The 15,909-nt window shown below is 34.7% G+C and overlaps 1 protein-coding gene across 2 annotated transcripts in view; it reads right to left on the minus strand.

Moving 5' to 3' along the window:
- Window positions 1-15,909, minus strand: part of LOC149556938 (uncharacterized) — a 264,534-nt gene that overhangs the window by 52,892 nt on the left and 195,733 nt on the right. For both annotated transcript variants that reach the window (XM_089831574.1, XM_089831573.1), the window contains exon 10: window positions 11,205-11,393. In XM_089831574.1, coding sequence (XP_089687700.1) covers window positions 11,205-11,393 — 189 coding nt within the window. The remainder of the gene's footprint in view (window positions 1-11,204; window positions 11,394-15,909) is intronic.

Below are 15,909 nucleotides of genomic sequence, written 5' to 3' on the forward strand. Positions count from 1 at the left end.
CAAATTTTGTCTGCTCAATGTGCTCTACACTATTCGCTTTGGCCGGCGAACCTAATTGCTTAGACTATGCAACTAAGCATCTCCAACATTCAACCTTCATATGCCCAAACTTGTGGTAATAGTTGCATTGAATGTTCTTCTTCTGAGAACCATCTGATGCTAGAGTAGAAGACTTTTGCTGAGACAACTATAAAAACTTGCCTTTATCCTCCTAAAAGGATTTAACAGCGAAGGCTTTCTCTGTGGAGGTGGAGGTGGATCTACTACCGAACTGTTGTTTCCACCAATCTTGTTGAAGAAGTGTGTAGAGATCAGTGAACTTCAGATCAACACTAGAAGACGTGATGTTGAGAGTCTCAATAAAATGCTCATAGGACTTTGGTAAACTCCAAAGAGTGATAACTTCCTCCATCTTGCAACCAATGGCAAGCAACTGATCATGGATTTCCCGAATTCAATTCAGGTGTGCCTAGAGTGAGGTTTGCTCATCCATGACAATAGAAAATAGTGTTCTTCAAAAAGAAAGCTTTGCTTTTGTCAAAAGTCTCATGAAGACTTTTGAGATATGTCCAGAGCTCAGTAGCTATCTTACTGGATGGAATCTAAGAGAGCTAAACATCAACCATGGATAATTTGAGAAGCATCATTGCCTCTCAATTATTCAGATCCCAAGTATCCTAATAAGTACCAGGAGCAATCGGATGCTCTATAACACCCCAAACACGCTGATTAGTGTTCTGATATTCAAAAATTGCTATGATCCGCTACTTCCAAGTGCCATAATTTTGAGCATTGAATTTGGAGTTGTGCTCAAGTAGAATGTTTGTTAGAGATGCCATGGCACGATTGTCAATGAAATATATGAAAATCAGACAAGGCACGTTCTTCGAGGCATAAAAACGGAAGACCCAAAAAATTTGGAGTGATCTAGAAGAGAGCTCAAAAAATCCAGAAAGAATATGTTGTCACTTTCTACATCCGTTGGCTCGAAAATCAAGGCACCTAGAAAAATTTGACAACCTAATTGAGCTCTCAAAAAACCCATCAAGAATGTAGAACCAAAAACAATTTCGTGGTCAAAAAACTTGAGTTTCAAGCTAAAACGCAAGTCAGCTGCCATGGAGGTCAAAATGAGCAGAAAAATGGATGATTACTAGTAAAAAATGCTCGAAAATCGATGATTTTTGTACAAAGGGGTGTGCATGCTAGATCATACAAAAAACCACAATAAGAAACCTCCAATGATTGCAAAAACATGGCACCAAATATTTTTAAAATGGCACCAAAGCCCCTTCAGCAATGTTTTAATGGACGCTTGTGGTTTGAGAGTATGCAAAAAAAACAGCACTAGTAGCCCCTTCAGGAATGTTTTAATGGACGCTTGAGGTTTGCAGAGTTTGCGACCAGAGATTATAGAGGTAGAAGACACGATTTTGTTTTTTTTCGTCATAAGGAAAAAACTGCGCTTTGGCAGAGATCCTCAACAAACCCTAGCCGAAACTAGGAATAATGAAGGGATCTATACAAAGAAATTACTCAAAAATGGAAACCCTAGACGTGTTGTTGAGAGAAAAGCCTCTGAAATAATTTCAGAAATTTTATAGCAGATAATTTCTAAAGATATAATAAAATTTTCAAAAAAATTGATGTATTGGCTCTAATACCATTTATGAAGTAATTGGTAAAAAACTTGTTTGTTATTAACAGAGATTGAGAGGTCATTATATTCAAAAGAATGGAACGATGTTTCCTTAGGAAACGATCGTAAACAATAGAAACATTCTATTCTAGCTGAAAGAAAGCTAAAAAAACTACAACTAACTAAAGCTAACTAAATATTTACAATAGATTACCATTAACTAATAAAAGACAATTATCTATTATCGTAATACGTTTGACAACAATACGCACTATGAGATAAGATTTAATAAACCAAGTTCCTTAGCACATGCTTACAAAGTGGCTATAGCCTATAACAATAGAAAACAATAGAAAAGTGACTAGCAAGATAAATAAGAGAGATGATGCGAAGTTATATAATCCTAAAGCACTTAGAAAGACGAGTTTAAAGAAATGATGCGAAGTTATATAATCCTAAAGCACTTAGAATGACAAGCCACCTTTTCAGAGAAGTGATAGACCAAGATTGCAGGATATGGCCTATAATATGAATTGGAAAGATGGAAAGATGGTATCATACAAAAGATACTCTAGATCCTTTGAAGAAAGTTAATATGATTAATAACGGTCCATGGTGTGAGGTTTGCAAGTTGCCCCATGCTCCTAAACTTTGTATCGTAGCACAATCCGTCTTAGAAGAGAATCAGGAAGGAGAAGAGCAGCATGTCATTAATGCTCTATCATCTAAACCTTTATGGGGCAGAGATAATCATGACTTTTCAGAGGAAGATCAAAATTCAGATTATCATTCAAGGAGAACAAATCAGCAACATCACATCCAACAAGTATTTTCAGACGAGGATGAAACACCTACTCTTGAGAAACTGACAACTAAAGAAAGAAGAGCATATACCATCGTGGTCGTTTAGCAGGCCAAACAGACATATCAACAAAGAAACAAAACTTCAAGTACAGACCGAGGCAATCCTACCAGTATGTTCACAAAGAATTTACAACACGTAGAGGCTTCTAAGAAGCATTAATCAAAATCAAGCCAAACAAGTAGACTAATTAGCCTCCTAAATTGAGCAAACAACAAACCAAGCATAATGGTAAGCAAGTATCTGATTGTCATACTTTTATTAATCATCCATTAACCCAATTAAAAAATGTTGTTCCACTTATTGAGATGATGAAATTTCCTAACTACAAGGAAAAAATTGAAAAGCTCTTGTTTAACGTAGAAGATGTTAATAATGAGAATGGTACAAAAAATAGTGAAAATTCTCAAGTTGTATATTTAAGAGCTACATTAAATAAGAATTCAAGTCAAGTTGATCCATTCTATTTAACTTCATTGATCAATAACAAGTTGGTTAAAATTTGTATGATTGATTCTGGAGCAGTAGTTAATATAATGTCAGCTGATGTCATGAAAGAAATTGCTCTTAAGTTGATACACCTTATGGGAAATGTTATGCTATGGACAATAGATCAGTTCCAGTAGTAGGTATTATAAAAAATGTCGAGTTTCATTTTCCTACTTTTCCTCAGATATCATATAGAACTGACATTATCGTAGTTGAGGTTTTGGCAAGTTATAATCCGGATTCAAAGAGAACCACAATCATACTACCTTATCGAAGATTATAATCTAGATTCTATAGTTAACTTTTGCCAATCCGACATGGATAATTTTCAGGGTGAGCATTATCCAAACTAGTTTTTAAGGTTATTGATTCCATTAAGACACGTGCAGGAAGGATCTGTAAATATTTGCCAGATGTACTTTGATGGAGCATGTAGTAAAGAGGGTAATGGAGCTGGTATTAAAATCATTTCACCATTTGGTAAAACATTTTAATATTCATTTTTGCTTAACTTTGAATGCACAAACAATATTGTTAAATATGAAGCTTTGATCATTGGCCTTAATATTGCTAAAGTTTATGGGATAAAATTTCTTTCTATTTTAGGGGATTCAAATTTGATCGTATCTCAAACTAGGCACAAGTTTGCAACTAGAAAACCTAGTTTGAAACAATATAGAAATTATGTGTGGGACTTATTGAATATTTTGACGTATTTTCTATTAAATGGATAGATAGATCAAATAATTATTTGACTAACATAATGGCTGATCTTGCAATCAGAAAACTTGATCTCCCACATGATGAGGTAGAAATGAAGAATAGACCATCGATACCTGACAATGTGCAGAATTGGCAAGTTTTTGAAGATGATAAGAACCTCATTAGGTTCTTGACATGCGAAGAGGATTACGAGAACCAAAACATCCACTAGAATGGATGTGTAGAAGAGGACGGGAAAGAAACGTTATTTGCTAAGGAATTAGTCCAATTGAAAACTAATAAAATTCCTAAAGGTCTAGTAGCTTTAGAGAGAATCTTTGATGAAAGTGACAATTTAAAACCTAGCAAATCAGCTAAAATTCAAAATGACATTGAACAAATTAATTTAGGAAATAAACACTCTTAAAAATGTTTTGATAGGAAAGAAATCATCTTCCAAAATTTGGTCTAACTTGATTTCCCTATTAAGAAAATATAGGCATGTTTTTGCCTAGAGCTATGATGAATTGAAGGCTTACAGGGAAGATTTATTCCGACATGAGATACCTTTGAAGCTCGACGCTAAACCCTTTAGACAAAGGCAAAGACCCATTAACCCAACTTTAGCTCCTAAAATGAAGGAGGAATTGGTCAAATTGAGGGATGTCGATATCATTAAACCCATTAGGCACTCAACTTGGGTTTGTAACCTAGTTCTAGTTAGAAAAAAGAATGGTGATATTAGGTTATGCATAGATTTTAGAAATTTAAATATTGACATCCTTGAAGGATAACCATGCTTTGCTAAATATGGAAATCTTATTACAAAAGGTGTCAAGAAGCGAATTGTTGTCTTTGATGAATGGATTCTCTGGATATAATCAAGTTAAAGTCAAAGAATCTAAACAGAATAAAACTGCATTCACAACACCTTGGGTTACATATGTATATGCCAGAATGCCTTTTGGTTTTACCAACGCAGGGGCTACGTTTCAAAGAGCAATGGATGTCGCTTTTGACGGATTGATTGAATCGCCGATACATGCGATTCAGGCAATTCACCCGATGAAATCGCCGATCACGATTTCCGACTCCAAAAAAATCGAGGTGCATGAATCTGATGGCTGAATCGGCGATTCACGCGATTTCAGCGCGATTCTCGTTACTTTGTGGTAGTCTATCAAGACAACCTCACTGCTTACTCTAAAAGGGTAGAAGATCATTGCAAACACTTACAAAAAAAATTTATAAGAGCCCTAGAATATGGAATTTCCCTTAACCTAAGAAATGTCATTTTAGGGTTGTGGAAGGAAAACTCTTAGGAAATAGTCTCTAGGGAAGGCGTGAGGATAGATCCTGAGAGAGTAGCTAACATTGACAATATTCAAATTCCTAAAATAGATAAAGGCATCCAATCATTTTTAGGTCAAATTAATTTTGTAAGAAGATTTGTTTCTAATTTTGCCAATATTATTAAACCAATTGCTAAAATGCTTATGAAAGGAGCTAAGATAGCATGGAATAACAAGGCTATAGAGGCATTCGAAAAGATAAAGACAACTATCAAAGAAGCTCTCATTCTTAAATCTTCGAGTTTTAAGAAACCCTTCCAAATCTTCTCATTTGCCTCTTATCACACACCATAGCTGTTGTGATGCTACAAAAGAATGAAGAAGGTCATGAGCAACCAATTGCCTTGTTTAGTAAAAGTTTGTAGGTAACTGAACTTAATTATGACATCAACAAGAAGCAAGCCTATGCCCTTGTGAAAGCATTCAAGTCTTTTAGACCTTACTTGGTTGGAGCCTAAGTTATTGACTATGTGCCTAACATAGCTATTAAAGATATCTTTAGACAATCTGAGACTATAGGAAGACAGTGTAGATGGATAAACCAAATTCAAGAATTCAGCATAGACATTCAAATGACGAAACTAGTTAGAGGGCAAGGGTTAGCTAAGCTAATAGAATTGAATTTGGGTGTTGTACAAGTTAATTAGATCACTAATGATCACACTGAGGTTAGTTTTGAAAAGTGCCCTTGGTATATTGACATAGTCTATTATCTAAGGCATACAAAATGTAAAGATAATCTAAGTGATAATCAAAAAAGGACCATTAAGTTATAAGCTGCTAAATATGTTTTGATTCATGGGTATTGGAAGAACCAAGATGGTATTCTTCTTTTCTATTTAGATTTAGCTTAGTCTGAAGTTATTTTAAAAGAAATGCATGAGAAAGTTATTGCTAGCCCCAACTTTTTAAGGATTGTCATGCATATATATACGGAAATGTAAAGCATGTCAAAAATTTTCAAGCAAACTAAAATATGATGGTGTCCTTCCATTGGGGGCATTACAAGCAGAAGAACGATTCCAAATGTGGGGAATCGACTTCATTGGGGAAATTTGTGACAATTTGAGTGGAGGTCATGGCTGGATTCTTGTAGCGACTGACTATTTCACCAAATGGGTAGAGGCCATACCTACTCGACAATCTACTAGCAAGGTTGTGATTAAGTTCCTTATGGAGAATATTCTATCTAGGTTTGAGGTTCCTAAAAAGAATATAGCAGATAATGGCATGTATTTTTGATCTAACGAGTTTACTGACTTTTACAGGAAATATGGTATAGTTGTGTCATATTCATCACCTTATCATCCTCAAGGCAACGAACAAGCTGACTCCAATAACAAAAATATTTTGAAGATTATCAGAAGAATGTTGGACAACAAGAAGCGCACTTGAGACTCAAAGTTTAAACTTGGCAATATGGGCGGACAAAATATTAATAAACAAGTAGTTAAATTTCTTCATGACAAAAGGACTCAAAATATATCTTTTAAGGTAGGTGATTGGGTTCTAAAATGGAAAGCGAAAGATCAAGATAAAGGGAAACATGGTAAGTTTGCAGCCATATGGTTAGGACCATTTATCATTTTTGTTTTTGAAAAGGCTCCAGAACATTCTTATTTTTTGCAAGATACAGACGGTCACATGCATGATTTCCCAGTACATGGACAGTACTTGAAGCCACTCTTCCAGAAAAAGTTCTCAATGGGTTATCTCTCCTTTGTTTATTTCTTTTTATTCCTATTTAATATTGTTTGCATGAACTGATTATTACTTTATGTCTTATTCTGACAGGTCTGCCTCATTAAGGGATAACTAGGATACTCATCATGCTCGCAAGGGGCATGTGTCCCCAACAAGAGCCACTGATGGAACACTATTTTTAGCGACTCCATTTTAAGCATTATCCTTGATCTTCTCATTGTTTGATTAATGTGGTTGTTTTATTTTATTTATAAAGTTTTGCAGGATTTGTGAATCGATCAACTATTTTCACTTGTATCTCAACTCTGTTGTTATTTGCCTATTATAGCTGCATCATCACAATGGAATTAGGCAACAGGTACAGTGCCACTTACAGGCTTGCGAGTATTTATCTAGATTGCAGATGTAATGATATCATGCACAACGAAACAATGCTGTTACAGTAAAACAGCGACAGAGGTAAAAATGGTTTAAACATGCAAAGAAATGATTTTGACAATTAATAACAGGTTAAATCTGATGTGAAGTGAGCCTGAGCACCCTTTTTAAAATTAGCTAAGATATTATCTGTACAAGAACACTACCGGTTGTATACAGATTTCAAACTTTTCATACACAAGAGCTCCAGCAGCAATACAGAATCTGGATAAGACTTTGCTGGTTCAAGGGAAATATCAGGAAGTAGAGTAAGTGTCAGAACATTGGACATGTTGGAACTTGCTGAAAAAATTGGAGCTACATCAACTTTTGAAGTCTATGAAGATCCTCTTGAGCATCCTCAGATGGGGGAATATTGGAGGAGTGTTACTCAATCAGAGTCTGAAGTTGCTGTGACCAAGCGAAGTTGAAACTCTAAGATTTGATTGCTGTATGCAGCATGGCCCAAAAATTAGTATTGCTCGAATATTTAACACTCATGAACAACAGATGAACATTGACGATGGTCATTTTGTGAACGGCTTTACTGTCCAAGCACTCGAAGTTGACAGTTCAAGCTTCAAGAACTCACACCAGAAATCTCATCTGTATTTCAGATATTGGTATTGGCTTGATTTTTCTTATGTAAGGAGATCTAACTGAACTTATCAGCATCCAAAAACTGATAGAGCTTACATGTTGGAACTTGTAGAAGTTGTGGGGAGGCCTTTTTATATTCAGCATAACTCAGTGGTAATAGGAAAATGAGAAAATGAGAAACCATTTGCACTTTACCTAAAGTGAAAAAATTTCATCACAATGCGCACTCCGGTAATCTTCTTGCATGGATTGTGGCGATGATTGGTGAAGAGAATTTCTGCAGTTTACAGGAGGCACCAACACATCATACTGGAGGAAGAGATGTGATTAAAATCTAAAGATGATTATCATGGCAGAGCTCTTGTTCCATCCATAGCGAAGTCTGAAGACACCTAAGAAATTCATATAAACAATTGGAAATCTTACGCAAGAAGTCAGATCATTTGGTTTGGTTCAATTGGCAACATTTAATACTCCTTTGTGTTTTTTGCAGGCACTCAAGTGGAAGCGGAGGGGATGACATCGCATAGAATGTTTGGCAAAGCTGCAAACTCAGATTGGGCTGCTGCGAGTACTGCCATGAAACAATTATTGAAGAGCGTGGGAATTCCAGTTTTTGTTTTGTTTTCAATAACGATCAAACCACATCACAATCACACCATCTCACAAATTGCTCAGTGTCTCACGGTTTCTTCACCCACGATGGAAGTATATCCTTTCTGAAGTCTCCCACGGTAGCCTGAGTGGAAGATTCGAGAGATATTGGACCAATTCTGCAGCACAAAGAAATTACACCTACCCTGTAGATTACGTATGAACTTAATTAAAGATTGTGAACAGAACTGGAATGCCTAACTTATAAGGACCAGCAATCAAGTTATTATCTCCCAATAGAGGTTACGAGCAATTAAATTAACTTTAATTGGCAACCAACTCAGATTATTTATTTTCACGGAGTGGCATGACTTATGATCACATCTTTTCATTTACTTATGAATTTAAGATGTAAGGGCAAACAAAAGACAATTTTTGTCATACACAATATTTTTAAAAGTTTCTTGGCATTCGTAAGGCATACAAAGCATTTGTGATATATAACCTCTCATTGGCAAAGATCAAATGACTGAACTAAGTTGGTGGATTCTGAAGCATTGGCAAATATTTTTATGTTTTGTTTGAAATTGAACTACAAGGAATAGAGCATCATCATTGAGTGCCTTCATTGCATTCAATTTCAGGCATATCGGTAAGGATTTTTTATTTCATTTATTTACAAAGTTTTAGAAGTCAAATATTATATAATCCTGTCCTTTATGATCATTTTATATTTTTATAGGTATTTTAATACTGGATAACTGGATTGGATTCACAGTAGCTTTTCAAACATGATAATTCCAAATATTGTGAAATACTAAATTGTTTTCCATATTTGTGTCCATTTTGTCTTTGTGTAAGTTAAAAACAAAATAGACTAGTTTGAAAGTGCGTGAAAATAGCTAATTCATTGTGTCTTGGTAATTGAATTATTTATAGTTTGATACATTAAATTTCATGAAGTTGTGCATTGAGTTTTTGTGCATTGAGTTTAATGATATTAACTCTATTACCATCTTTCAAGGTTCTGTCACTGGTCATTAATTTGCTTATTATTCTTAATCCATATGCTGGCAACCATTTCTTATCTTTCCATTTAAAGTTAATATATTCATCAGAATTAAAATCCATTATATCTTTTTCATTTCAAACATTCTAAAGTTTATTTAATCGTTATATTTGATTTTTGTTTCAGCATTTACAAATTCGAAGTTATCACTCAAGATTGTAAAAAATAAAAAAAACACTCAAATTTAAAAGAAAAAAAAAAGTTCTTTGTTCTTTGTGGGCCCCTACTTCTGAGCTCGCCCTAAAGGTCAATAAGCAAAGCATGTTGACTTATTTCATCATTTGTGTGACAATTTAAAAGGTTGAGTAGAAAAAGGGTTTGATCCTAAGGATGTAGCCTATGTTGATGAGGAGAAGACAATAGAGGATTGGTTAAGTTTCCATTCATTGAGTTTAACCATGATACTGACAGGGACTCTAAGGATTTTGAATTTGAATCACATTAGCGAGATGCAAATTAGGGGAAGAAGAGTATTTTCTTAATTTTAATTTTTATATTGTAATTGAACATGAAACTATATGGCAATAATGTTTGCCTTTGGGCATTTCTGTATCTATTTTGCTTAATATCCCATACATATTGACAGTGAATTATGAATTATGAAAGCATTTTGATTATTGACGAATTGAGAATGAAATTTGAAGACAAATTGAAATCTTGTATGTTAAGGTTCTATAGTGTATATGCTACTATACATGCATTCTTTATCCATGTTTTCATATGATCATTTATAATTCCCCTATATATTTTTTTTTAAAATTAATATTTTATATAGCTGTCCCCTTTTCCATCCCCTCAATTAGCCAAAAAAATGTTGTCCTAGAAACATCTCTCCCTATCCCCATCTCGGAAACTCAGGGCAAACTTGCTTGCAATCCATGAGATTGCAAATCATCAAGGCATACACAGCTTGTGTGTATCAACATTAGCTGCAGATCACTGTTCCAAAGGCTACAAACATGACACAAACTAGGAAGGCACACAAAGCCTATCAGCTTCGTTATGCCAGCATAGCGAGTTAAATTTTCTTAAAAATCTCAAGGGGTTGATTAACTAATGTCTTTTGTCCATACTCAATAGTTATTGCAATCTTTAAGACAGTCACTTGTCAAAGGCCTTTTAGAAAATACTTGAACCTTTTCTGTCCAGTCACAGTTTTTCAACCAGTCTACCAGATCAGTTCAAGATAGATAACAATTACAGAAAATATGATCGAACATTAATTCTCTACCCAATGATACCAAGTTACATACATTTAAAATAAACGTGATGTAAATTCAAAACATTCACCAAGATGCTTTTACATAAGAATGATGAAATGAATATTTTTTACACCTGAATTAACCTCGTTCATATCTATCATTCTTTTCAAGCATATACATGCCTTAAAATGTACTCTGTGATCAGTAGAGAAACTACTTACATGTATACAATATTAGATTTGTAAGTATAATATGGTATAATTATTGCCAGAAAGTAAAGAGATCACCAAAGATGTGGCAAAATCATACAAAGCATTTACCATCCAGTTATATACCAGTAATGCAGTCTACTCATTATGTATTTTCTGGTGTTCTTTACAGGATTAGTTAGAAATGGAAAAAATGTACGAAATTCGTGTAACAGATGTAGGTCACAGCCCACTATATGCCTCCTTCCATCATGTCATTCACTAAAACATCTCAAACATTTTCAATCAAAGGAAAAGCTAGTGTGTTTAAAAAAAAGAGAGAGATTATAAAGTATATCTTTTGGGGAAAAAGGGTGCATTCTTACCTTGTTTTCTACAGCTTTTATAGGTTGAGCAGATATAAACAATGGCAAAGATAAATTGAAATAAGAATGTCTGTATTCCTCCAAAGGCTTCTCTTGCAAGATTTTAAAAACCTCAAGACACATTAGCCCCCCAATAACGGAAGCTGTAGTGATGATTGATGGAATTGTCCTCCCCGCAATAAGCCTTGCCTGGTACCAAGTAGAACATTAGAAATGCTGGTACACAATCTCCCCAAATTCCAGGAAAAAAAGTGTTACTAGACTAAATTTTGGCATAAGTAAACCCCACGCTAAAAGTATATCAAACTAATTGAACATTTGCCAAAGGCATATTGCTAGATATCAAATTAGTGATTACATTATATAGAGAGGAGAATGTCATGATAATTACATCCTGTATTTACACAAAGTAGCCACAAATGACTAACTCATAAATCGATTGAGCACTATATTTACGAATCCCCCAAAATAGAATTCACATAATAAAAAGACCAAGGAAGCACCTGTTCTTGTTTACAGTTATGAGTCTAATGAATATTTCAGTGAATTCTTGTTTACAAAGGCGCCGGAGGCCAGCCTTAAAATTGAAACATCAAATGCATATCTATACCTAAACAGTAATTTTGAGTTATTCAAGACCACAAAAATGCAAACCCCTTAAGCTTAAGTAAGGAATGTCATTTGTTAGTAAGACCAAACATGAATTGTTCGTAGTACCACTTAGTCCATATTGATACAAACTGCATACAAGATATACAAACTAGCACTTGTGCATTTATGTATGTGCAATGATTGTCCGATAGGAGTAATTTGTCTAATTGAATGCAAGTAGAAGAAAGGTTTTCTCTTACTATGGAGAGGAAGAGGTAGCAATGTAATCTTAAATGGTGACTGTAGCAATGTAAATCTGATATATGGTACTGAGTTGACAAATTAAGAAGGATTAAAAACTGCAAACTTTAAACAACAATAGATTGAAAACCCCAGCCACAAATCAAATCAGCATCTCAAGGCTGAAGCAGTCAATTTAATTCCGGCACCAGAAACATATTGGTTATTTAATTAGACAAAATATGATTTTCTTTCCTATGCTAGAATGGAATTTTGAATCCGGACAGCCTGATTACTTTCTTAATCTAAAGAAAACTTAAAAATACATGTTCTTTCCTAACGACATCAAATTCAAATATCTATTTCATCTTGCATGATTACATTATTAACAATTTTCTTGAAAATAGAATCAATTTCAAATTTTCAAACATTAATTTTTTTAACAGCAGAAAATGGAAAACCCTGTCAACTACTGAACAGTTGGGACATATTCATTAAAAATAATTAGAATGTCATGCCAATAAATATAGGTTTGTGCGAATCCATTTAAGACTCCAAATGTATCTGTCACAGAAATCCTACAAATCTGAGAAAAGACAGAATCAATGAATTATTCTACACCATGAAATATGATCCAAACCTACAGTAAAAATGTGTATGCAGCTTGATCATCAGTTGTCCAAACTTGACCAAATCTACGATCAATAAAATCATTCTCGAAAGGTCATAATCTGAACTTCTCTACAATTTTCCTACTCAAATCGATTACCACTTTCCTGCCTAACCACAATGTACATAAGGTGGTCTAATTTTGAATCATTTCCTCGAGGCTCCAACACTAAAACACTTATCACTATCAAGTTTGCAGATAATCAATGTGAGGTGACAAAAATAGAGCATGTCTACATGCTACAGAACACTGCTCTATACCTCTTTTTGAGGTTTCAAAGCTCTCAATTTTCTTAGAGGGATCCAATATTACAATTGCGCGAAGCAGACTCAATCAATCCTTGTAGACCTGGATCATCAACAATGCTTTATATATTAGCAGGTTGAAATTTGATAATAGTCATGACAATTGGGAATAAATTGAGACCAAGGGCACTGTAGTTCGTTGAGGTGACACTCAAATGTGATACAAGCTTTGCATCTGCAACTGCATTATGAAGTGGAATTAATGACATGTCCCAGCGCCTTCACGTGCTCACAGTGTTAGGGTTTGTGAATAAAGTGGGTTAAGGATTTGATGGCCTGAATGATGAAGAGGGACCTATTCTTCTGTTGTGATGCATTGCAGATCTTGCACATCTTGTAAATGATGAGTAGCAAGACGCCATTGTACCAAAACGAACACAGGAGATCAGTGACTGGTAGCCTTGGTGAAGGGCGTAGATATATGGGAAAAATTAGAGACTTACCAACAGGAAAGATAGATTAGAAACTTGCCAGCAGGATTCACAATAGTAAATGGAAAATATGATAACTAAAGAAACTTTTTAAATGGGGTTTTTTACATCATTGTAAAATGAATTGGAAAAACCAAAGATCAAGGTCGTCTTACAACATTTCCGTCAAAGTAACCATTTCCAGGAGAAAAGCTCCCACACTAAGCCTATTGGCTTAAATATACTATGACCATAATAATACATGCAAATAAAATCTGCTCACTCAAAATAATCTTTGAAAAGTATATTTGTTGTAGATTGTAGTTTTTCACAATAGTTTATGTCACAAATAATATTGTTTGCAATTTGGTGCTCAAAACATTTACAATGTAACATGAAACCTAAAGCATTTAATCAAGTTTAATTAAGATTAGTACCCACAATCTTCATATATGATGTAATGTTAACAAATAAGTTTATGGTTCCCTTTTCAAGTGGAAACATAAACTTAATGATGACTTATCCACACCAATCCTAAGAACCTCATATTTTAAATTGCATGAACTGAACATTCAACTCATACTTCGTAAAATTCATAAAGTAAGAACAGAATAAGAATGCCATCATGTATGATTTTAGTGAGCATCAATTTTCAGTGGTTTAGCTTATCAATGGCTCCTCACAGGCTAATAGTGATGTTTAGAGGGCCCTGTTTTGGAAATATCATGTATCTCAATTGGCAGTTGGCAATGTTTTCATCTCTAGATCCTCAGTTTTTTTGCGGCATTGTTACTTTGGGTGTTCTGGTTCCACTTTAATATACTTACTATTTATAGTAAGTCAGTGCATTGATAGAGTCAGTAAGACATCCTGGGTAGTAGTGAATGCAGTGGGCTACCTCCTGGTGAAGACAACATTAATTTATAATGATTAAAGATGGAGTAATAATATTAAAATTATTATAACTTTAATAATAATTAATTATTAGGTGCAAATCATTAATTGAATTAAAGAATGAGTATATAAGGTTATATAATATCAAGTCATTTTATTCATTTATGTCGCCCAGCTTGGCCGCGAAGGCACTTCATTAGGAGAAAATTAAAAGTACAAATAACTTTTATCCCACATGGCTTACTTACCGACTTAAGAAGCTATATAAGTGGAGCTATCCATTCATTTGGGGGACATTGTGAGATCATGTTATTGAGATACTTTCTTCAGTTTCTGGACAGTTCTAACACAGAAATGCGGGAAACCAAAATGGTTTGGACAGAAACCCATTCCTTTATTTAGAGTAGGTTCATTTCAGAGTTGACTATAGGAATTCAATGTAGAAATCTGCATAAATAAGAAGAGTTATGGAATCGAAGAGAAAGTTCAGATTTCGAAGCCAGCTCAAGTGCTTACTCAGAGTTATTAGCGTCCATGCAGAAGTTCATCAGTTGTTTCAACTCCATATACATTTGATCATAATTCTGATAAAGGGTAAGACTGAGCATTTAGGGGCCATCGATTCACTGGCAGAGCTTTCCCTTATCATCTATGGGTTATATCGGAATTTCGTAGGGCAGTGTTGTGTACTGGGCATCATACTTATTTGGGAAGTATATAGCAGGCAGTCAAGGAGAGTTTTGTGAGTCCTGGGTGCTGTTGGGAACGCCCAGGAGAGTTTTGTAAGAAGAGGCAGTGTGAGGTATTGAGCCAGAAGTGTTGTATTATTCAGTGACTTCCAGATTTCCAGGCATCCTCGTCAGTTGAATAAGTGTGCTGCTGGGAGATAACTGATGCCCATGCATAATTAAAATGAGGAATCCATAAGGACTTCTAAGGTTATAAAACCAGCCATTTGTTCATTTTTATGTCTATTACGTGTTTTCATTATAATACAAGCAAGAGACAAGTTGTTTTGGACTCGTGACTGTTCTGTAGCAGCATTCTGATCACTTCCTAAGTTTAAGACATAGTTGTATCGCAAAGGTAAACATGTTTGCAAAGTGTTTGATGAAATGCCACTAAGTAATATATGAAAATTCTACAACAATATGATCATGTAAATGTTTGACAAGTATTTGATTAAATGCAAATGTATATGAGCACATCCTATGAAAACCTTGCGCCCAAATATTGAAACATCGTATAAAAATAGAATACATCAACTGTTTGACATAATTTTTGGGCAATAAAGTAAAAGAGAAAGGGGTAGAGCTTTGCAGTGAATCAGAATTTCGTATAATATTCTATTGGGGATATTACAGTTGGTATCAGAGCGGTTTCTTGCCACCCTATTGGGGTATGATTTGAAATTCATGGAGCTTACATTGATTTTTTGAAGAACCAGTAATCATAAGTTCAAGTTATGGGTTACTATAGTACTGCAGGGAAATCCATGGAAGAGAATGAACAGGTTCAAGAAAGGGGAAAGAGCGAACAGGAAGCTCCTCGACTACTTGAGGACTAGAAGAATATGCCAGGTGATTTTAAAGTAC

This window comes from Cupressus sempervirens, chromosome 5 (assembly GCF_028749045.1).
Source record: "Cupressus sempervirens isolate cs-2001-9-10 chromosome 5, ASM2874904v1, whole genome shotgun sequence".
NCBI classification, from domain to species: Eukaryota; Viridiplantae; Streptophyta; class Pinopsida; order Cupressales; family Cupressaceae; genus Cupressus; species Cupressus sempervirens.